The sequence below is a fragment of the Beta vulgaris genome, chromosome 5 (assembly GCF_026745355.1).
Source record: "Beta vulgaris subsp. vulgaris cultivar EL10 chromosome 5, EL10.2, whole genome shotgun sequence".
Classification (NCBI taxonomy): domain Eukaryota; kingdom Viridiplantae; phylum Streptophyta; class Magnoliopsida; order Caryophyllales; family Amaranthaceae; genus Beta; species Beta vulgaris.
Window position 1 is genome coordinate 58933491 of NC_079206.1, and position 15847 is coordinate 58949337.

Sequence of the window (15847 nt, forward strand, 5' to 3'; positions counted from 1 at the left end):
CAACAATTAGATTAATTTTTTTTTCTTTTATGGCCTTTCTAAACAACAAAAAATGGTAGTTCAATGAATAGATAGTTCAAAATCTCCACAAAAGCACATAAATAATTTGCGAAAGAAATAATATCCTCAATTGACCACCAATAAGACCACTCGATCTTCTCACTCTGTGGCATTTTTTTTGGTAGGTGAGATTGTATATCTGGTAATAAAATTGACAAACAATTATTCACACAAAATAAAAAAAATTCTTACATATAAAAACTCCACAATCCCCTCATTTCCCCCTCATTCTCCTCACTTTCTCTCTCCAACTTTCTACCACCTTACACAATCACATCACCGGCGAAATCTCTGCTTCATTTTCTCTCTCCTCCCATTTTTCATATGCATCTACTCAACTGAGCTCTACACACACTCTTAAAATGGGGCGCCACAAGAAGCGCGCCACCACCACCGCATCGTCTGAGAAGAAATCCTCGGCAGCACCTTCGCTACTTCCGCCGATTTCGCCGCCGCAATCGAACGAGCTAGTTGAGTCGTCGGTTATTAAGCAGGAGTGTGAAAAGGCGTTAAATGCTCTGCGAAAAGGTAATTACAACAAAGCGGTGCGTTTGATGAAGGATTCGAGTCAGAAGTATGAGAAGTCGGCGCTTTTTCAGCGAGTTTTTGGTACAATTTATGTCAAAATTGCCGGTATAATTGATGATCCGAATGCGAAGCAGCGTCATTATAGGAACGCGATTGAATCGGCGAGGAAGGCAGTGTCGATGTCACCGAATTCGGTTGAGTTTGCTCATTTTTATGCGAATTTGTTGTTTGAGACTGCGAATGATGGGAAAGATTACGAGGAGGTGGTGTCGGAGTGTGAAAGAGCGTTGGCGATTGAGAATCCTAATGATCCTTTGAAGGAAAATGTAAGTAATCAGCAGCAGCAGGAGGAGAATTCGCCGGCACTCGCTACAGCTGAAGGAAGGATTACGCAGGTGCAGGGGGAGCTTCGAGGACTGATCCAGAAGTCGAATATCGCTTCGATTTCGACTTGGATGAAGAATTTGGGAGGACCTACTGGAGAGGAGAAGTTTAGGTTGATCCCGCTTAAGAAGTTGTCGGAGGATACCTCAGAGTCCAAGTACTTTTCGACGACTAATTCGAATGTTCGGAGGCCGAATGAGATTAAGAAGGCTACTAAGACACTTGAGGAGAGGAGGAAAGAAATTGAAACTAGGGTTACTGCTGCTAGGTTGATGCAGCAGCAGTCTGAGCAGGCGCGGAACGCGGAGGAGGGGAAGACGAATGTTGGTGCGCAATCGCAATCTAGTAGTTTGGTTTCTGGAAGTGGTGGTAGTAAGGTTGGTGAGAGGAGAAAACATGGGAATTATAAAAGGAATTCAAGCTTTTGCGAGCGGAAAGATCAGGTAAACTTTTGCGAGCTCTGTTTGTCATTTATATAATCCCTCAGACACGAAATATTTAAAGTAGTTCGACCATTTTCATACATATCCAGAATTATATATGAAATATTCAGTATTTCATTGGTAAAGTGGCTTTCCAGTTGCAATTATGTTGTAAAATGGCCTAGTAATGCTGTATGTGCGATGGTTTGTTATGATTTCTTCTGACATTATGGCGAAGGATGCATATGTGTTTAATTTTGCTTATGAGATTAAAATTCCGATAACGCTTTCGTTGCAGGTGAGGACATTTTGGGACTCAATGAGCTCTGAAATGAGGAGAGGTTTGTTGAGTGTTAGCGTTAGTGATCTTAGGGAGCATTTTAAGGGCTCGTCTAATAAAGATGGGAGGCAAGCCTGTGAGCTTTTGTCAGAGGCTATACAATTTGGAAAAGTAAACAAGACATGGAAGTTTTGGGTGTGTTGTCGTTGTGAGCAGAAGTTTCCGCAGGCTGATGCTCATGTGCAGCATGTGGTTCAAAAGCATATGGGAAATTTATTGCCAAAAGTGCAGTCTGCTTTGCCACAGAATATTGATAACGAGTGGGCGGAAATGCTTCTTAGTTGTTCTTGGAAACCCTTGGATTTGACTGCCTCTGTGAGGATGCTTGAAGATCAGTCAAAATCTGAGGAATCTGAGTTTTCTGGGAGGGAGAATGATAAGGAGCAAACAAAAGACTGCTGGAGTGATAGTTTCTGCTCTGAGGAAGTGTGGGAACCATTCCCGGAGAAGAGGACCTCGGCTGATGGTTGCAACGGCGATATATGGGAGAGTAAAGGGGACTGCAGGGATTTAAACACCGAGTGTATAACTTGTGATAGAAAAGAAGGTTCGAAGGTGTACAGTTCTCCAAACAGCTGGCCTTTATCTGATGATATTGAGCGAGTGAAATTGCTTGAGAAGATTAGCTCCTTATTTCAAATTCTGGTTAGGCATAAATGTTTTGCAACGACTCATCTCCAGAAGGTGATACACTATACCATGGAGGAGTTACAGGGCATGTTTCCTGGTTCACAGATTCTCAGCTCTGGTGTAGATGCAACGCCTCTATGCATTTGCTTTTTGGGAGCTACCCAGCTTAAGAAGATAATTAAATTTCTGCAGGAGATATCCCATGCTTGTGGTGTGAGTAGATATCCTGAGAAAGTCACTCCAGATGAATCCAGTAACTGCCCCCAAGTTTGTGACCATGAAGAAAGAATCATGCTTAATGAAGATGCATCGTCCCTCTTACTGGATGAGAGCTTATTGAATTCTGATGGTTTGAGGATTGATACGGGTTCTGGATATTCCATTGATGTCTGTGAGAAGGGTGCTCAATCTGGTTCTGGTTCTGGTTCTGGTTCTTTCTTGTCCTGGATATATGCTGGCTCATCTTGTGCGGAACAGATATCAACATGGGGCAGACTTAAAGAGGAAAGATCACAGCAGGGTGTGGAATTGCTGCAGATGCTTGAGAAGGAGTTTGGCCATCTCCAGAGCTTATGCGACAGGAAATATGAGCATTTGGGGTATGAAGAAGCTTTGCAGGGACTGGAGGAGCTTTGCTTGGAAGAAAGTAAGAAGAGGGAACACATCACTGAATTTTCTCACCGTAGCTATGATACAATTATCAGGAAGCACAGAGATCAGCTTGTTGAAGGTGAAAACGATGCTCCATTTGTCAGCAATAGGGTGGAGCTGGAAGCCATCACGAATGTCTTGAAGGAAGCAGAAAGTCTCGGTGTAAATCAGTTTGGATATGAGGACACCTATGGTGGCGTAAATTCTCATCTATGTGACTTGGAAGCTGGTGAAGATGATTGGAGATCAAATGACTATCTTCATCAGGTGGATACCTGCATTGAGATTGCGATTCAGAGACAAAAGGAACATATGTCTACGGAGGTTAGTGTTTATGCTTTAGATTCCCGTTAGAAATCTGGATATATTTTTGGGATCTGTTATCTTACATTTTAGCCATGCAGCTGTGCAAAATTGATGCAAGAATAATGCGAAATGTGGCTAGCATGCAGCAACTGGAGCTGAAACTTGAACCTGTTTCTGCACTTGATTATCGTTCTATATTGTTGCCCCTTGTGAAGTCATTCATGCGGGTTTGTGCAGACCTTGTTTCATTCTGTTTCATATGCTTATTTTTCACTTTCAATGTGTGAAGTCTTGTAAATTTTCTGTAGGCACACTTAGAAGATCTCGCAGAAAAAGATGCCACACAGAAATCCGATGCAGCAAGAGAAGCATTCTTGGCGGAACTGGCTCTTGATTCGAAGAAAGACACTGGGAAGGGATATTATAACTTAAAACAAATTCAAGATAAGACGAAAGACAAGAAAAAGAATAAAGATTCTAGGAGAAACAAAGATACTAAGGTGTGTTTCTAAGCTCCACATGCTCTATAAGCTTGATAGCTTTTTATTGTATTTTTTATGTTCTAATATAGATAGTGTAGTTGGACTTTTGTACTTTTCTGATACTCTTTTGTTTCGGCAGGTCGGCAGCTTTACTGAGCAGCTTGAGCCTTCTGAACAATTGTATGTCTATGCCTATTGTCATCTTTATATGCACTAATTCGTTCAGCTGCTAAAGGACTTTCTTGCCTTGTATCCATAATTGTTCTCTTTCGTGTAAAAAAAACTTAAATGTAGCATTATTGATTTTTCAGTTACTATAATGTGTATAGTTTCTGCTGCAGTTCACTTGCAGTTACATCTGGTGGTGATCATGTGGATACTGATCTGCTGGCTTCAGAAAGTGATGAGAAGATAAAAGAACTTGAGGAGGTATCTCGAAGAAAGATTGAGCTAGAGGCAGAGGAGAGAAAGCTTGAAGAAACTTTGGAATACCAGAGACGACTGGAAAATGAGGCAAAGCAGAAGCTTCTTGCTGAGCAGCGTAGAAGAAATGCTGTTGCAGCTTCTCAAGATGTTGAGTACTTGGGTGATGTTCCTTCAGGGCCGGGCTTCTCAGTAGCTTTAAACTATGAGCAAGTATGATCCTTTCTTTTTCTGGTGGATGTCTTTTCCAGTCATGTATTTCAGAACAAACTGGCCAAGTGGTAGTTTCAGTTTTCTTTCCCTTGACTGTTGGTGATGAGAAATGCATTCAGATCTGATGTGCCCTAGTATCATACGAAATCTTAGTGGCACTAATACTCCTGTGAACTTATATTGTAGATGCAGGAGCTACCTGTATTAAAAAACGTTATCGCTGAAAATATAGATGTTCTGGATCAAAACCTGAGGGATGGCAGTGATTGTGCTGGTACTGCTAATGATGAGTGTGATAGAAGTGTTAGCAATTATCTTAAACAAGGTAAACATTTTAGATCTTGCTACTTTAAATATGTAGAATTGTAGATAGTTTTGCTTTGATGGAGGCATGTCTGCTTGGACTATAGGAATGAGTAAGAGAGAGAATTCATGTAGAAAATGCCTTTTCGATCTGAACAAATGAGATGTATCTCTCCCATTTGACAGGCTCGTTGGATGGAGAGATTCCAAGTGGAGTTTTGCCTTCTGAGCGACGAAGTGGAAGGAAAGGGAGGCGCAGGAGTTCCGCAAAACTATCAGAAGGAAGGTATCAAGTTGTTTCTTGTGGAAAGGAAGGTGTTAAAATTGAGAAATCAGCTGCTGAGATGATGCAAAAAGACCAAGTCAGGAGTCAGGATGATGGTCTCAGTTGCAGTGGTAAGTTTGTAGGTCTGCTCTTGACTAGTATGTATAATTCATCATTCTTTTATGGTCCTCCTGCATGTTTATTACAAATGCAAATGATACCACCATTGGTTTATATAACTCCTTATATACCAAGTGCTTCATCAACTTGAGACTGTCTTTTGATGGTTTGAATTCTTATTGATTTCTCTCCCTTCAGAATTCAAATGAGCAACCCTGGGGGTGATGTTAGTCATGTCACACATATAGAAGTACGTCAGATGGAATGAAATAATTCTTGTGCCTTTCTGGGTCGCTTTTGCTTCAGTGAGGCAACTCATGTTAGTCCTTTTTTTTTTTTTTTGGTATCATAAATTTATTATGATGATAGTGTAGCAATTAGAAGCCTCCTATCTCCCTTTTTTGTTTCCAGGTCATCGTGATGGAGTTAATGCTCTCAGTGAATAGTAGTGGAGTTTCATGCAGACTTCATATTGTAAATAGTAAATTCTACCATCTCGTCGAAATCTTGAAAGAAAATATATAGAATATGAATGTGGCAGAACATAAGGGAATACTTCACACTCTCTAGGTAGCAACTTCATGGAAAGATAATCTTTTTTATCTCTTCTATCTCACACAGCTAGACATTATATTATTATCTTTTTTGACTTTTAAATATAATACTATTAGCATCATTGCTACTTCTATTTTACTCCCACCTTTATATAAAACAAATAAATTAAATTTACAATTTTATTAACTCCTTTTGTGTCGTAGGCTCTCTGGAGTTGGCTGCACTTATGATTGCCTTTCAGGGTGTAATGCAGAAAGTTTAGGGGTATAGCTTCCGACATAGATCTCCCCCCCCCCCCCCCCCTTCTAAAAAAAAGGAAAAGAAAAAAAACCAAGAATTCTTTTTCTCTGGCAATTTGTTTGTTGGAGCAATCATGACTCTGTGATTTGAGTACCATATAAGATCTGTATCAATGTTTATCATACCTGTCATTCCACTACTAGTTCCTTTGTTAATCGGCCGTGGCAGTCTTTTAGTGTTACTAAAACATGCTTGGCTGGTATGGATATTTCCCTATTAAATTTAATATAGTTATGAAATGTCCAATGAAGCTAATATGTCTGCTTGGACCATTGGTCTCTAAACATTTCACTACTTGCTCGATGTCACTTTCTCAAGTGATTTTATTGTTACATACGAAGATTATGAAGTTTTTTTTTCTTTCTGACTGATGTTAAAATCGATTGAGAATATTGCACCAACCGGTGTCTAAATGTCTAATGGCAATGTCATATTTCAGGCTAAACTTCCTCTGTTTTCTTTCTCTATTGCATCATATGGGGTTTCACGCTTGCCTGCATAACTTTGACCATCAATATCTCTAGATCTCTATTAGTTAAAATTGTAAATAGTTAATAGCTGATATTTTGAAAGTACATATCAAGATGAATCTAACAAGACCTCACATGACTATTTTTCCTTGCGTTTAAATCACAAAAGTTGGTCAAAGAAGAGTGCTTGAATTTTGTGGATCTTGTTAGATTTGTCATTTGTCTCAATTATATTTTTCGCATATCTACTTTATGTAGTTTTTGATTATCAGTAATTAATGGTTGAAGTTATGTATTTGCAAGTGTGAAAGTCAAACTGTTGCAAGTAAAAAGAAACAAAGGAAATATATAACAAGAAAAGTTAGTAAACTTGGTTCGTAATGTAGAATGGAGATAGTAGGTTGATGTTGGTCACTGCTGTAAATTTTATTCTCATTATGTGTTGTGATAATTATATGTTGTAATCTGAGATTTTCTGCTTATATGGATTTTTCTTTTATACTTCCATGTTGAGTTTAATAACACTTTGCTTAGAGTACAGACTGGTCTAATGATCTCTGGAAACTTCTGAGTTTGAAAATAGGATTCTTTGAATTCTTGTTTGTGGAACGAATACAGAAATGGAAACAAATTATTCTAGTGCGGAAAACTGACAGCTATTTACTCGTATGTCTATTTGAGTGTTGAGGAATGACATGGTTTTTGAAAGAATCTTTTCTTATAAGTTGTGTAAATTATGTAGTCTTGCACTGAAAAATGTCACTTGGTGGGCGTGCGTGTTTCTTTTTTTTTTCCTGGGAAGGGGGGGTTGGGGGGGGGGGGGGGTGGGTGTGTGTGTGTGTGTGTTGAGGACTTGGGATTGGGGGGTGGTAGATGTCATGTGTGATATTGAGTAACAAACTCTTTTATTGACTTTGATGTATACATTCCATAATATGGACGACAATTAGGAATATGCCTGTTGGACAAATTGGTTACTGTGCTATGGATTTTTCTTGTAATTTCAAGATATTCAACCTTTTCTTGTTGTTTGTGCAAACTACGGGTTGAAATCTAATGTCTAAATTACCTGGTCAGGGTGCCTGCTTCATTTACTTAGAGTAAATACATTTAGAAATTCAGGTTTAGGGATGCTTTTTTCTTTTAATTTTCAGCTGTTTCGGCAGGATGCTGAGTTACTCTATTTGTTTGGTAAATAATCACATGCTTAGGTGGGGGATTCCCCTGGTGGCAGGATGATATAGGCAACTTTTTAGAAGTTGATGTTCTATTTTGTGCTGTTCCCTTTCCTCACTTTTTATCCTAATCAAAAAGTTTTTGCCTTCACATTTGATCTCATTGAGAGTAGTCATTGGTGGGTGGCAAAGCAATAGTCACCCCTCTCCCATGAATTCTCTTTCTTGTCATTGCCCATTTTTTTCTGAAGCATTTTTCGAAAATTAGCTAATTTATCATCTGTTTGCATTGAGAAATAACATGATTTTTTTCCCTTGCTTGTTAACCAGTTGGAGATGTTGGGTCAAAAACACTTCGACAATTACAAGCTGAAGAAGATGAGGAGGAAAGGTATCAAGCAGACTTCAACAAAGCTTTACGGCAAAGCCTAGGTAAAAAAAAAACATTTGTTTCTCATTTCTTATTTGTGTCGATTACTTGTGGTAATACTTAGGGTTGGCAATCAGGTTGGGTCGGGTTCGTGTTCGGCTCGATAATAAATGGGTCAGAAATCCCTCAACCCAAACCTAACCCAATTAATAATTAGGTTGAAAAATCAATAGCCTTTGGTGTGCATATGTGGGCTTTTTGGTAAACAATAGCGGCATGAGTGTAAAACTGAAAGTAGAGTGGCAACTATAAGAAAAAGTGATAAAACTCAACGAACAGATACTTTAACTCGATTTTTGCTAGTTACACAGGTCTACCAGGAAGGCATTTCAATCCACTATATATCTTGGGGATCATCCCTCTGTTTTAGAGGTTTCCATTGCACATCTTAAGCTATTTAGTTGTTTCTTTAACTTTGGAGTACATCATTACATGTGCCCGCAATACCACTTTCCTGTGTCAAGATCAATGTTATTAGGATCGAGATTCTATTTTGAATCATAGGGTTGGTAGGATCGAATGGTTGGGATCGGATTGTAGGATCTTACAGATTGAGTAAAATAGAGATAATTATGCTAGAAGACGGTGAAGAACTTATGTTAGAAGTCTTCACAGATTAATTAGGACTTTTTCATTACCAAATATTGATAGTAACACAATATTCTAAGATTGAAGTAACATGCAATCAAAACATATTAGGAGAAATATAATATGCGAAATTAATTTATGATTCTTTTATGATAGGATCAGATCTTAGATCCTATCATGTGATTTTTTTGGTTGGGTACCCGTGTTGAGTCATATTAAGCCGCAGGCTCCACTCCTGGTGGTGCCCAACAATTTGAAGTAGTGAGAATCATGTTGGCACAAGGGGAGCCTTTTATTTTTTTTCTTTTCCTAAAACCTACCCATTCACAAAATGCCAAAAATTAGGAAAGATAAATTGTTGGGCAAACCTAGCAATGTGAGCAGTAGCAAATGAATGGGGGAGGGTATGTAATAAAGTTACTGGAAAGTGAGGTGGAAGAAAAGAAAATGAGGTGGAGGGTGGAGGGACGGAGAGAGAATTATTAGGACTCGTAGATACCTATTACTCTCCTTTTTTACCTTGGGACAATTTAGTACTGATAACAAAGCTATCTTCTTCAGTTGCCCCCTTATTTCCTTATATCCTTAGCAATCAGCATATATCTCTAGTTTGACTGATTATATATTAAAATTATCTTTTAGTGTGGGTCCTCCTGTTCGTGTGCCTTAGGAGGTCAAGATGTATGCAACCTTTCCGCTAACCAGTTAGGAAAATAAGAGAGGGTGTTTTGACTAAACAATGCATAAGATCTAAATCTGTGAAACTCACGGTATAGCTCTTCCCATCATGAGAGGTTTGTCTCTTTCTGAGATGCTTTTTGGGGCATATCATGTGCCTGAGGAAGAGGGTTCTCGCGGTAGAAAGTCACTGTGGAGAGAATTTTTTCAAAACTTGACTTTCTACATATGGACATTCTCTATTTTGAATGAGGACACTTAGTTTTGTTGTGAAATTAAGGGGCTACTATTTAAATCCAACTGATGTGGCTTACTGTAACTGATACTAATATTTGTAACTTCATTATTAGTGGCACAAACCGCATGATGCAGATGCGGTAGCATTGCAGAGGGGAACTCTAGTGATTAAAATGTATCCGACATTAGGTTCGAGGTTACTGAATGAAGCTTATATCCCAATATATCAACTATCTTTTGTTGAACTTGGAACATTTTTGGGGCCAAGATATTTCTGCTATATAGCAGATTTAATTTCTTTCTTATTGCACATACTCTTGTATTCCATCGTAGCATAGCATTGTCTCCCTTTTTTTTGTTTATTTTCTTTTGAGAAGTTCAATATTGGTGAGGTATTCGTTATGACTTCGTTAAGTTGCTTGACTGTTGTGCTTGCATGTCAATCTTAGAATATGATTTTGGGTTATGTCAAGTATCATAGCTTTATTAAGCAAAATACTATGGCCGCCTTAGATTGATTGGGGTGGTTGATATATATATCCCTTTGATCCAACATACAAGTTGTTTTATCAAATTACGCATTATATAATCTGTGAAATTTAGGTAAAAGTTGCATTTTGTATTCTATTGATAGTTCATAGTAATACTATTATACTGTTTTATTCATATCAGCAAATGTTATTGAATGTTGCACTGATATTGTAGAGAGGCGACTAATGTTTTGGAAAGGGGGTATCTGAATATTGAATGATATACGTTAAAAGATTTTCATTGGAACATAGGTAAAAGATTTTCATTGAAACATAGAAAAATATAAACAAATATGAAAGACTCTGCATTAACTCCATTTCCTAAACAAAGATGGGGGTTGTTCAGAGAATCCACCAATCTGATATGACAGTGAAGATTAAAGTGGTTTGTTGACTGGCAACACCAAGGAGCATTTTGTGATGTTGCAAGGAAAACTTATACTATGCGTGGAGTTCACTCTATAAGATGTAAATGGTAGAGATTAAAATAGTTGATCTGAGTGATTGGTATTTTTGCTGCATCTGCTTGGCACATCGATATTTCTTGATTTTGGACAGTGGTCATTGATCTCACTCTCTTGGCTTCAAAAAGATAAGGACCTCATTAGTTTATGTTTTCTGTAACTTTCTGTCAGACACATATCAAGCTTGTCAGAAGCTGCCTTTGGTTCCGAATACCAGGATGGTACAACAAAGTTTGCAAAATGCAGATATCATGGGAACTGAAACTGGTGAAGTAATAAGCATAAATGTGAATGAAATGGCTTCCTTTGGGGCAGGATTGCGGAATGAAATTGGTGAATACAATTGTTTCTTAAATGTGATCATCCAGGTTTGTAATGTTGTCTGTTTTCATTTTTTTCACTTCATGCTGCCTGCAGCAACTTCTGCCTGATTTTTTCAAGTGGCTATTTATAGTCCCTGTGGCATCTAAGACGATTCAGGGAAGAGTTTTTGAGGAGATCATCGTCCGAGCATGTTCATGTGGGAGATCCTTGTGTTGTTTGTGCACTATTTGATATCTTAACGGCATTGAACATGGCATGCGGAGATGCAAAAAGCAAACCAGTAGCCCCTACTGCCTTGAGAATTGCTCTGAGTAATCTATACCCAGAGAGTAATTTCTTTCAGGAGGTAAGTGGATAACTTTGTTTTATTTTTGGAATAACTGTTCTCTTTTTTCCATCTTTGCGATAGTGATGGTTCTCATATAAGCTAATAATTTCGGGGGGTTTATCTGGAGACTGATCGGAATTTGTGCAAATAACAGGGTCAAATGAATGATGCTTCCGAAGTGTTGGGAGTAATATTTGAATGCCTGCATCGGTCATTTCCTTCAGGTTCAATTGGTTCTGACAGTGAGTCAATAGAAAGCAACTGCTTGGGATCTTGGGATTGTTCCAGCCCTTCTTGTATAGCACACACTCTTTTTGGAATGGACATATTTGAACGAATGAATTGCTATAATTGTCATTTGGAGTCCAGACATCTGAAGTACACTTCTTTCTTCCATAATATCAATGCCAGTGCCCTGAGAACAATGAAGGCATGTCTTTTAGAGCGACGTTGTATACTTCCGGTTCTTTTTCTTGTGCTCCATTCCTTTTTCTGTTTTGCCTAGGGCTAGATGACTTGTTTGTCCTTCACAATAGCTTTTATTAATTTGCTTTTCCTTCAGGTAATGTGTGAAGATACTTCATTTGACGAGCTGTTGAATTATGTTGAGATGAATCATCAGTTAGCTTGTGACCTAGAAGCTGGTGGGTGTGGGAAATCTAACCATATTCATCACATTCTTTCGAACCCTCCTCACATATTTACAACAGGTGTGACTTTCAAATTCTCCTTTGTCCTAGTAAATGGGAAAAAGAAAATGATTGAAGCTTTTTGAAGTTATGCTAACTGCTCTTGTGAAAACATTTTTTCCTTTCTGGTTTCGCAGTTCTTGGTTGGCAAAAGACATGTGAGAGTGTTGATGACATTACAGCAACCTTGGCTGCCTTGGCTACTGAGATAGATATCAGTGTGCTTTACCGTGGTCTAGATCCGAAGAACGTACATCGTCTGGTCTCTGTGGTATGCATATCTTTTTTGTCTTTGTTGCGAATCTTGTGTAATCTAACACTCTAACAGCATATGTGGTATGATTTTGCTTACAAAATAACACTGATACTTGGATCTCAGTCTCTTCAAAGTCATCAATAAATCTCCTTTCTGTTTTTGATCGCATTTCTTTGAGTAAATCATAGACTGAATAGGGTAGATGGAAACTCCTAGAAAAGTTCAGCCTTAGAATGAGATCAGGTTCTTGTTGCAAGCTCTAAGACTGCAATTGACTGCTTGAACCATACCCCCCGAGGACAATAGGATGTGCTCTAGGTCAGCTAGTTCCGTTTCCCTCCCCATTGAACTCTTTGAATTCGTGCCAAGCCAACATTGAACATTCTCCCGTCTTTGTACCCTAACCTCCAGTTCTCGCATGAGGAACAGCACTTCAATTTTCACGTAGAGCGCCTTTTTTGTTGTTTTGGCTCTGGAGTGTTGATTTCCAATAAAGATATTATTTTGGTTCTGTAATTTTGTCACTAAGAGCCACCTACAAAGATTCCCAACTTGCTACGTTTTGTATTTAAGAATTCATGGAAGGCGATGAATCCAGATTGGGTAGAAGCATTTGTGTGGGTGTATAGTATGAACAAGTTAAACACGTGTTAGGAATTGTGGGTTTGAAGATTCAACTTAACATTGCTGTGTTATGTGTGTATCTTGTGTTTTCCTAGTGTAGAGGACAGAGGTGGGAGATTTGCTCTTGTAGTACGGTCCAGTGATTAATCTTGGCAGACTATATAGTTATAGTATTGTTGGGATCATCTGCAGGGCATATGTCGGTTTTAAGAGGTATAAAGGGCACAGAATTATGTGGTGGTTTTCAATTTTTTTTGCTGGTCTTGTTGGTGATTTGGTTGGGTTTGGATGATGCATCAGTTAGCCAGCACTTTGCCTTTTTTGTTGGGATCCAGTTTTAGTCTTAGCTACTCTTTGGGCTTATGTCCTTCAGGCTTCCGTCATGTCTGTCTCAAATGTAACATATGACTGGAATTATATTCACTTGATTGGCCATGCTTCTAGCCCTTGTATATGTATCTCCTTGATCTCCACCAGTGAGATCTTTTTTATCTTGAAAACTTTTCCTTTGCCTTGCAGGTTTGCTACTATGGTCAACATTATTATTGCTTTGCTTTTAGTCATGACCATGAGAGATGGATAATGTATGATGACAGGACAGTGAAGGTAAACTCTATTTTCATGCTCATTTACAAATAAATCTTGGTTAATGAAGAGGGTAGTGCACTGGGCTTAAGGGTTGGGTGAAGATGAAAGAAAATTTATTAGCCAGGGCCCTTTTTTTTGTAATTGAAGAAAAGTGAAAAAGTAATCACTCGTGGTGTAAGTTTTTGATGTGCTCGTTTTTCTCTCTCCTATTTCCTTACTCCTTATTTCTCTATTGGTCTGCCTGCTATCGACCTGCATACCCGTCCTGCTTTTGTCTATTAACAAGGTGACCCACTAATGACTCAACCCGCTTTCGAGTATCAACCTGGTCCAGCTCACCCAGTAACCTATTCTATTTACAGTCCATTGCGTCTTTCTGTCCTTGAATTGGGATGCCTATTTTTTTGTCAGGTAATTGGTGCCTGGGAGGATGTCCTTTCCATGTGCGAAAGAGGTCATTTACAACCTCAAGTCCTGTTTTATGAAGCTGCAAACAGATAACTATGGGGTTGTCGTCGTAGCATCGGAATGTGAGAATACAGCAGACTAAGTAATGCCTTACCTGCATATTTCTGAGTTTTTTGATTCAGAAAGTAACTGATGTCTTTAAGAAAGTTGGAGAATTTTCGATGGATGAAATCCTAATTTCTGCTAGAAACAGGATTAGAGAGGAATTTTTGCTCATTGAAAAGGTATCTGACACAGCATCTGTTCTGGAGCCATACAAAGTAATACTGCAAAAACAACCAAGATTAAGGTGCCTGAGACACAGTTTCATATTCAATACTGCAGTGTTCGTCTTCAGATAGAGGAGCACTAGCTATCTTCGTCTCCTACAATAAAAACATGGTTGGCGAAGGTTCATAATAGTATACAAGTCTATTTACCTTTCCGGTCACTACTTTCTATACGGTGGTTCCAAGGGAAAGTTTGAAGAACACCTAACTGGCTGCGGCCATCCTGATGGGTAACAACAGGAAAGATGCTTTACCGCCTGCGGTTGGGAGTACTAGAACAGTTATACTCCAACATGTATATGATTGGGAGTACTTCAGCGTCACTAAAGGAATTTCTGCTGCCCTCTGAAAAAAATAGGAATGTGGGAATAGTTTTTGTATAGATAGCGAGGTGTCCCATAGAACTTGTTGCAGGCTAGAATATTGTTTAATATGACAATTTTGATGATGATAAGGAAATTAGTAGATTATTGGTGATCCCTACCATATGGACACCCGTGTTACGAAAGTTGTATGAGTGTTGATTATTGATATCCACAACAAAATATAAATCTTTGCCGTCAATTCTCTTTATATAGATTCAGACCATTCAATTTTATATGTTAGTTTTATTATCTAATTAATATAAAGTGATAAAAAGAACATTTACGAATCAATGGTTATTTACTATAAAATCCGATCTCATTTGCGAAATAATATTATTGGTTTGGTCTGTCGTTTTATCTCGCGTGATCTTTGCTTCGATCTCTTCGGTTAGTTTGGTGGCCACTTCTCCATTCAGTTGCCATAGCATGATCTTTATTCATCAAGTTGTTGTATACAATTTCTCCCCATTATAAATGACTAGCCTTATATGCACGCTAAGGGTGCGTCAATTTAAAATAGTGTCTCATATCCACTTAAAATGCAAAGTTGAAATGAAAAACGATTCTTAAATTGTTTTCTTTTATAATTTTTTTATTTCATTAAATGGGTAATTTAGTATTTTTAAACGGAGACACCATCTTCCTCCCCTTCCCTTATATAATAGAGATTGTTTACAATCTGCCAAATTGTTAATTTTCAACAACACACAATATTCAAACTAAAGGACATTGTCATTTGTCCGAGTCGAGCCCGAATAGCACTGGGCTCGGCCCGAGCTCGTTTAAAATTTCCCCGGCGCGGCTCAGCTCTTGAGCTCGTTGAGCTTGGGAGAGCCGAGCTCGAGCTCGGCTCGTGATGGAAATTTGGGGCTCGAGCTCGACTCGCGAGCTCGTTTAGACTCGACTAATGAGTTCGGCTTGGCTCGAAGTAGGTGAGCTTGTTCACTCACCCATCATATGCTTTTATAACTTGATTTTCTCTCTTAGCATTGCTAAGATTTCAATGTGGGACTTCATGGTTTGTTAAAGAAAAACAAACTCACTATCCCCATTTCAATGTGGAACTCTATGTTTTGTTTTTGTTTAAGATAAACAAACTCATTCTACATATGCTTATATAACTTGGATATCAATGTAGGATTCCATGTTTTGTTAAGAAAAAAAAACTCATTATACCCTTGTTTTGTTTACATATGCTTTTATAACTTGGAATCCCTCCTATCATTGTTAAAATTTCAATGTGGGACTCCGTGTTTTGCTAAAGAAAAAATTATCAAAATATTTTAAGTATTAAATAATCAACTATTTAAAATTATACTTCATTCCCTCTATAAAGAAAATAAAGTATAGTTTTTGTTTTCCAACCAAAGAGATACAAAATT

General features: G+C 38.3%; 1 protein-coding gene across 4 annotated transcripts; it reads left to right on the plus strand.

Moving 5' to 3' along the window:
• Nucleotides 1–243: 243 nt before the first annotated feature.
• On the plus strand, nt 244–14664 carry LOC104894129 (hypothetical protein). 4 transcript variants are annotated; one of them, XM_010680302.4, is made up of 16 exons: nt 249–1415; nt 1693–3339; nt 3420–3548; nt 3630–3821; nt 3943–3983; nt 4145–4439; nt 4626–4764; nt 4929–5138; nt 7958–8059; nt 10726–10922; nt 11009–11224; nt 11361–11669; nt 11769–11916; nt 12033–12166; nt 13295–13381; nt 13775–14664. In XM_010680302.4, exons 1-16 carry the CDS (start codon nt 423–425, stop codon nt 13862–13864), a joined length of 4929 nt encoding a protein of 1642 aa, XP_010678604.1. In that variant the 5' UTR covers nt 249–422; the 3' UTR covers nt 13865–14664. The 4 variants fall into 4 exon arrangements, with proteins under 4 accessions (XP_010678607.1, XP_010678606.1, XP_010678604.1 ...); XM_010680303.4 differs by having other exon boundaries at nt 251–1415; nt 11361–11636; XM_010680304.4 differs by lacking the exons at nt 12033–12166; nt 13295–13381; nt 13775–14664 and having other exon boundaries at nt 247–1415; nt 11361–11658; nt 11769–11911.
• Nucleotides 14665–15847: the final 1183 nt, after the last annotated feature.

Bases quoted from the DNA above. Each gene is read 5' to 3' on its own strand.
- LOC104894129 (XM_010680302.4), top strand. From the start codon at position 423: ATGGGGCGCCACAAGAAGCGCGCCACCACCACCGCATCGTCTGAGAAG. The intron at 3,549-3,629 runs GTTTGTGCAGAC...AATTTTCTGTAG, and splicing joins TTGTGAAGTCATTCATGCGG to GCACACTTAGAAGATCTCGC. The intron at 13,382-13,774 runs GTAAACTCTATT...TTTTTTTGTCAG, and splicing joins ATGATGACAGGACAGTGAAG to GTAATTGGTGCCTGGGAGGA.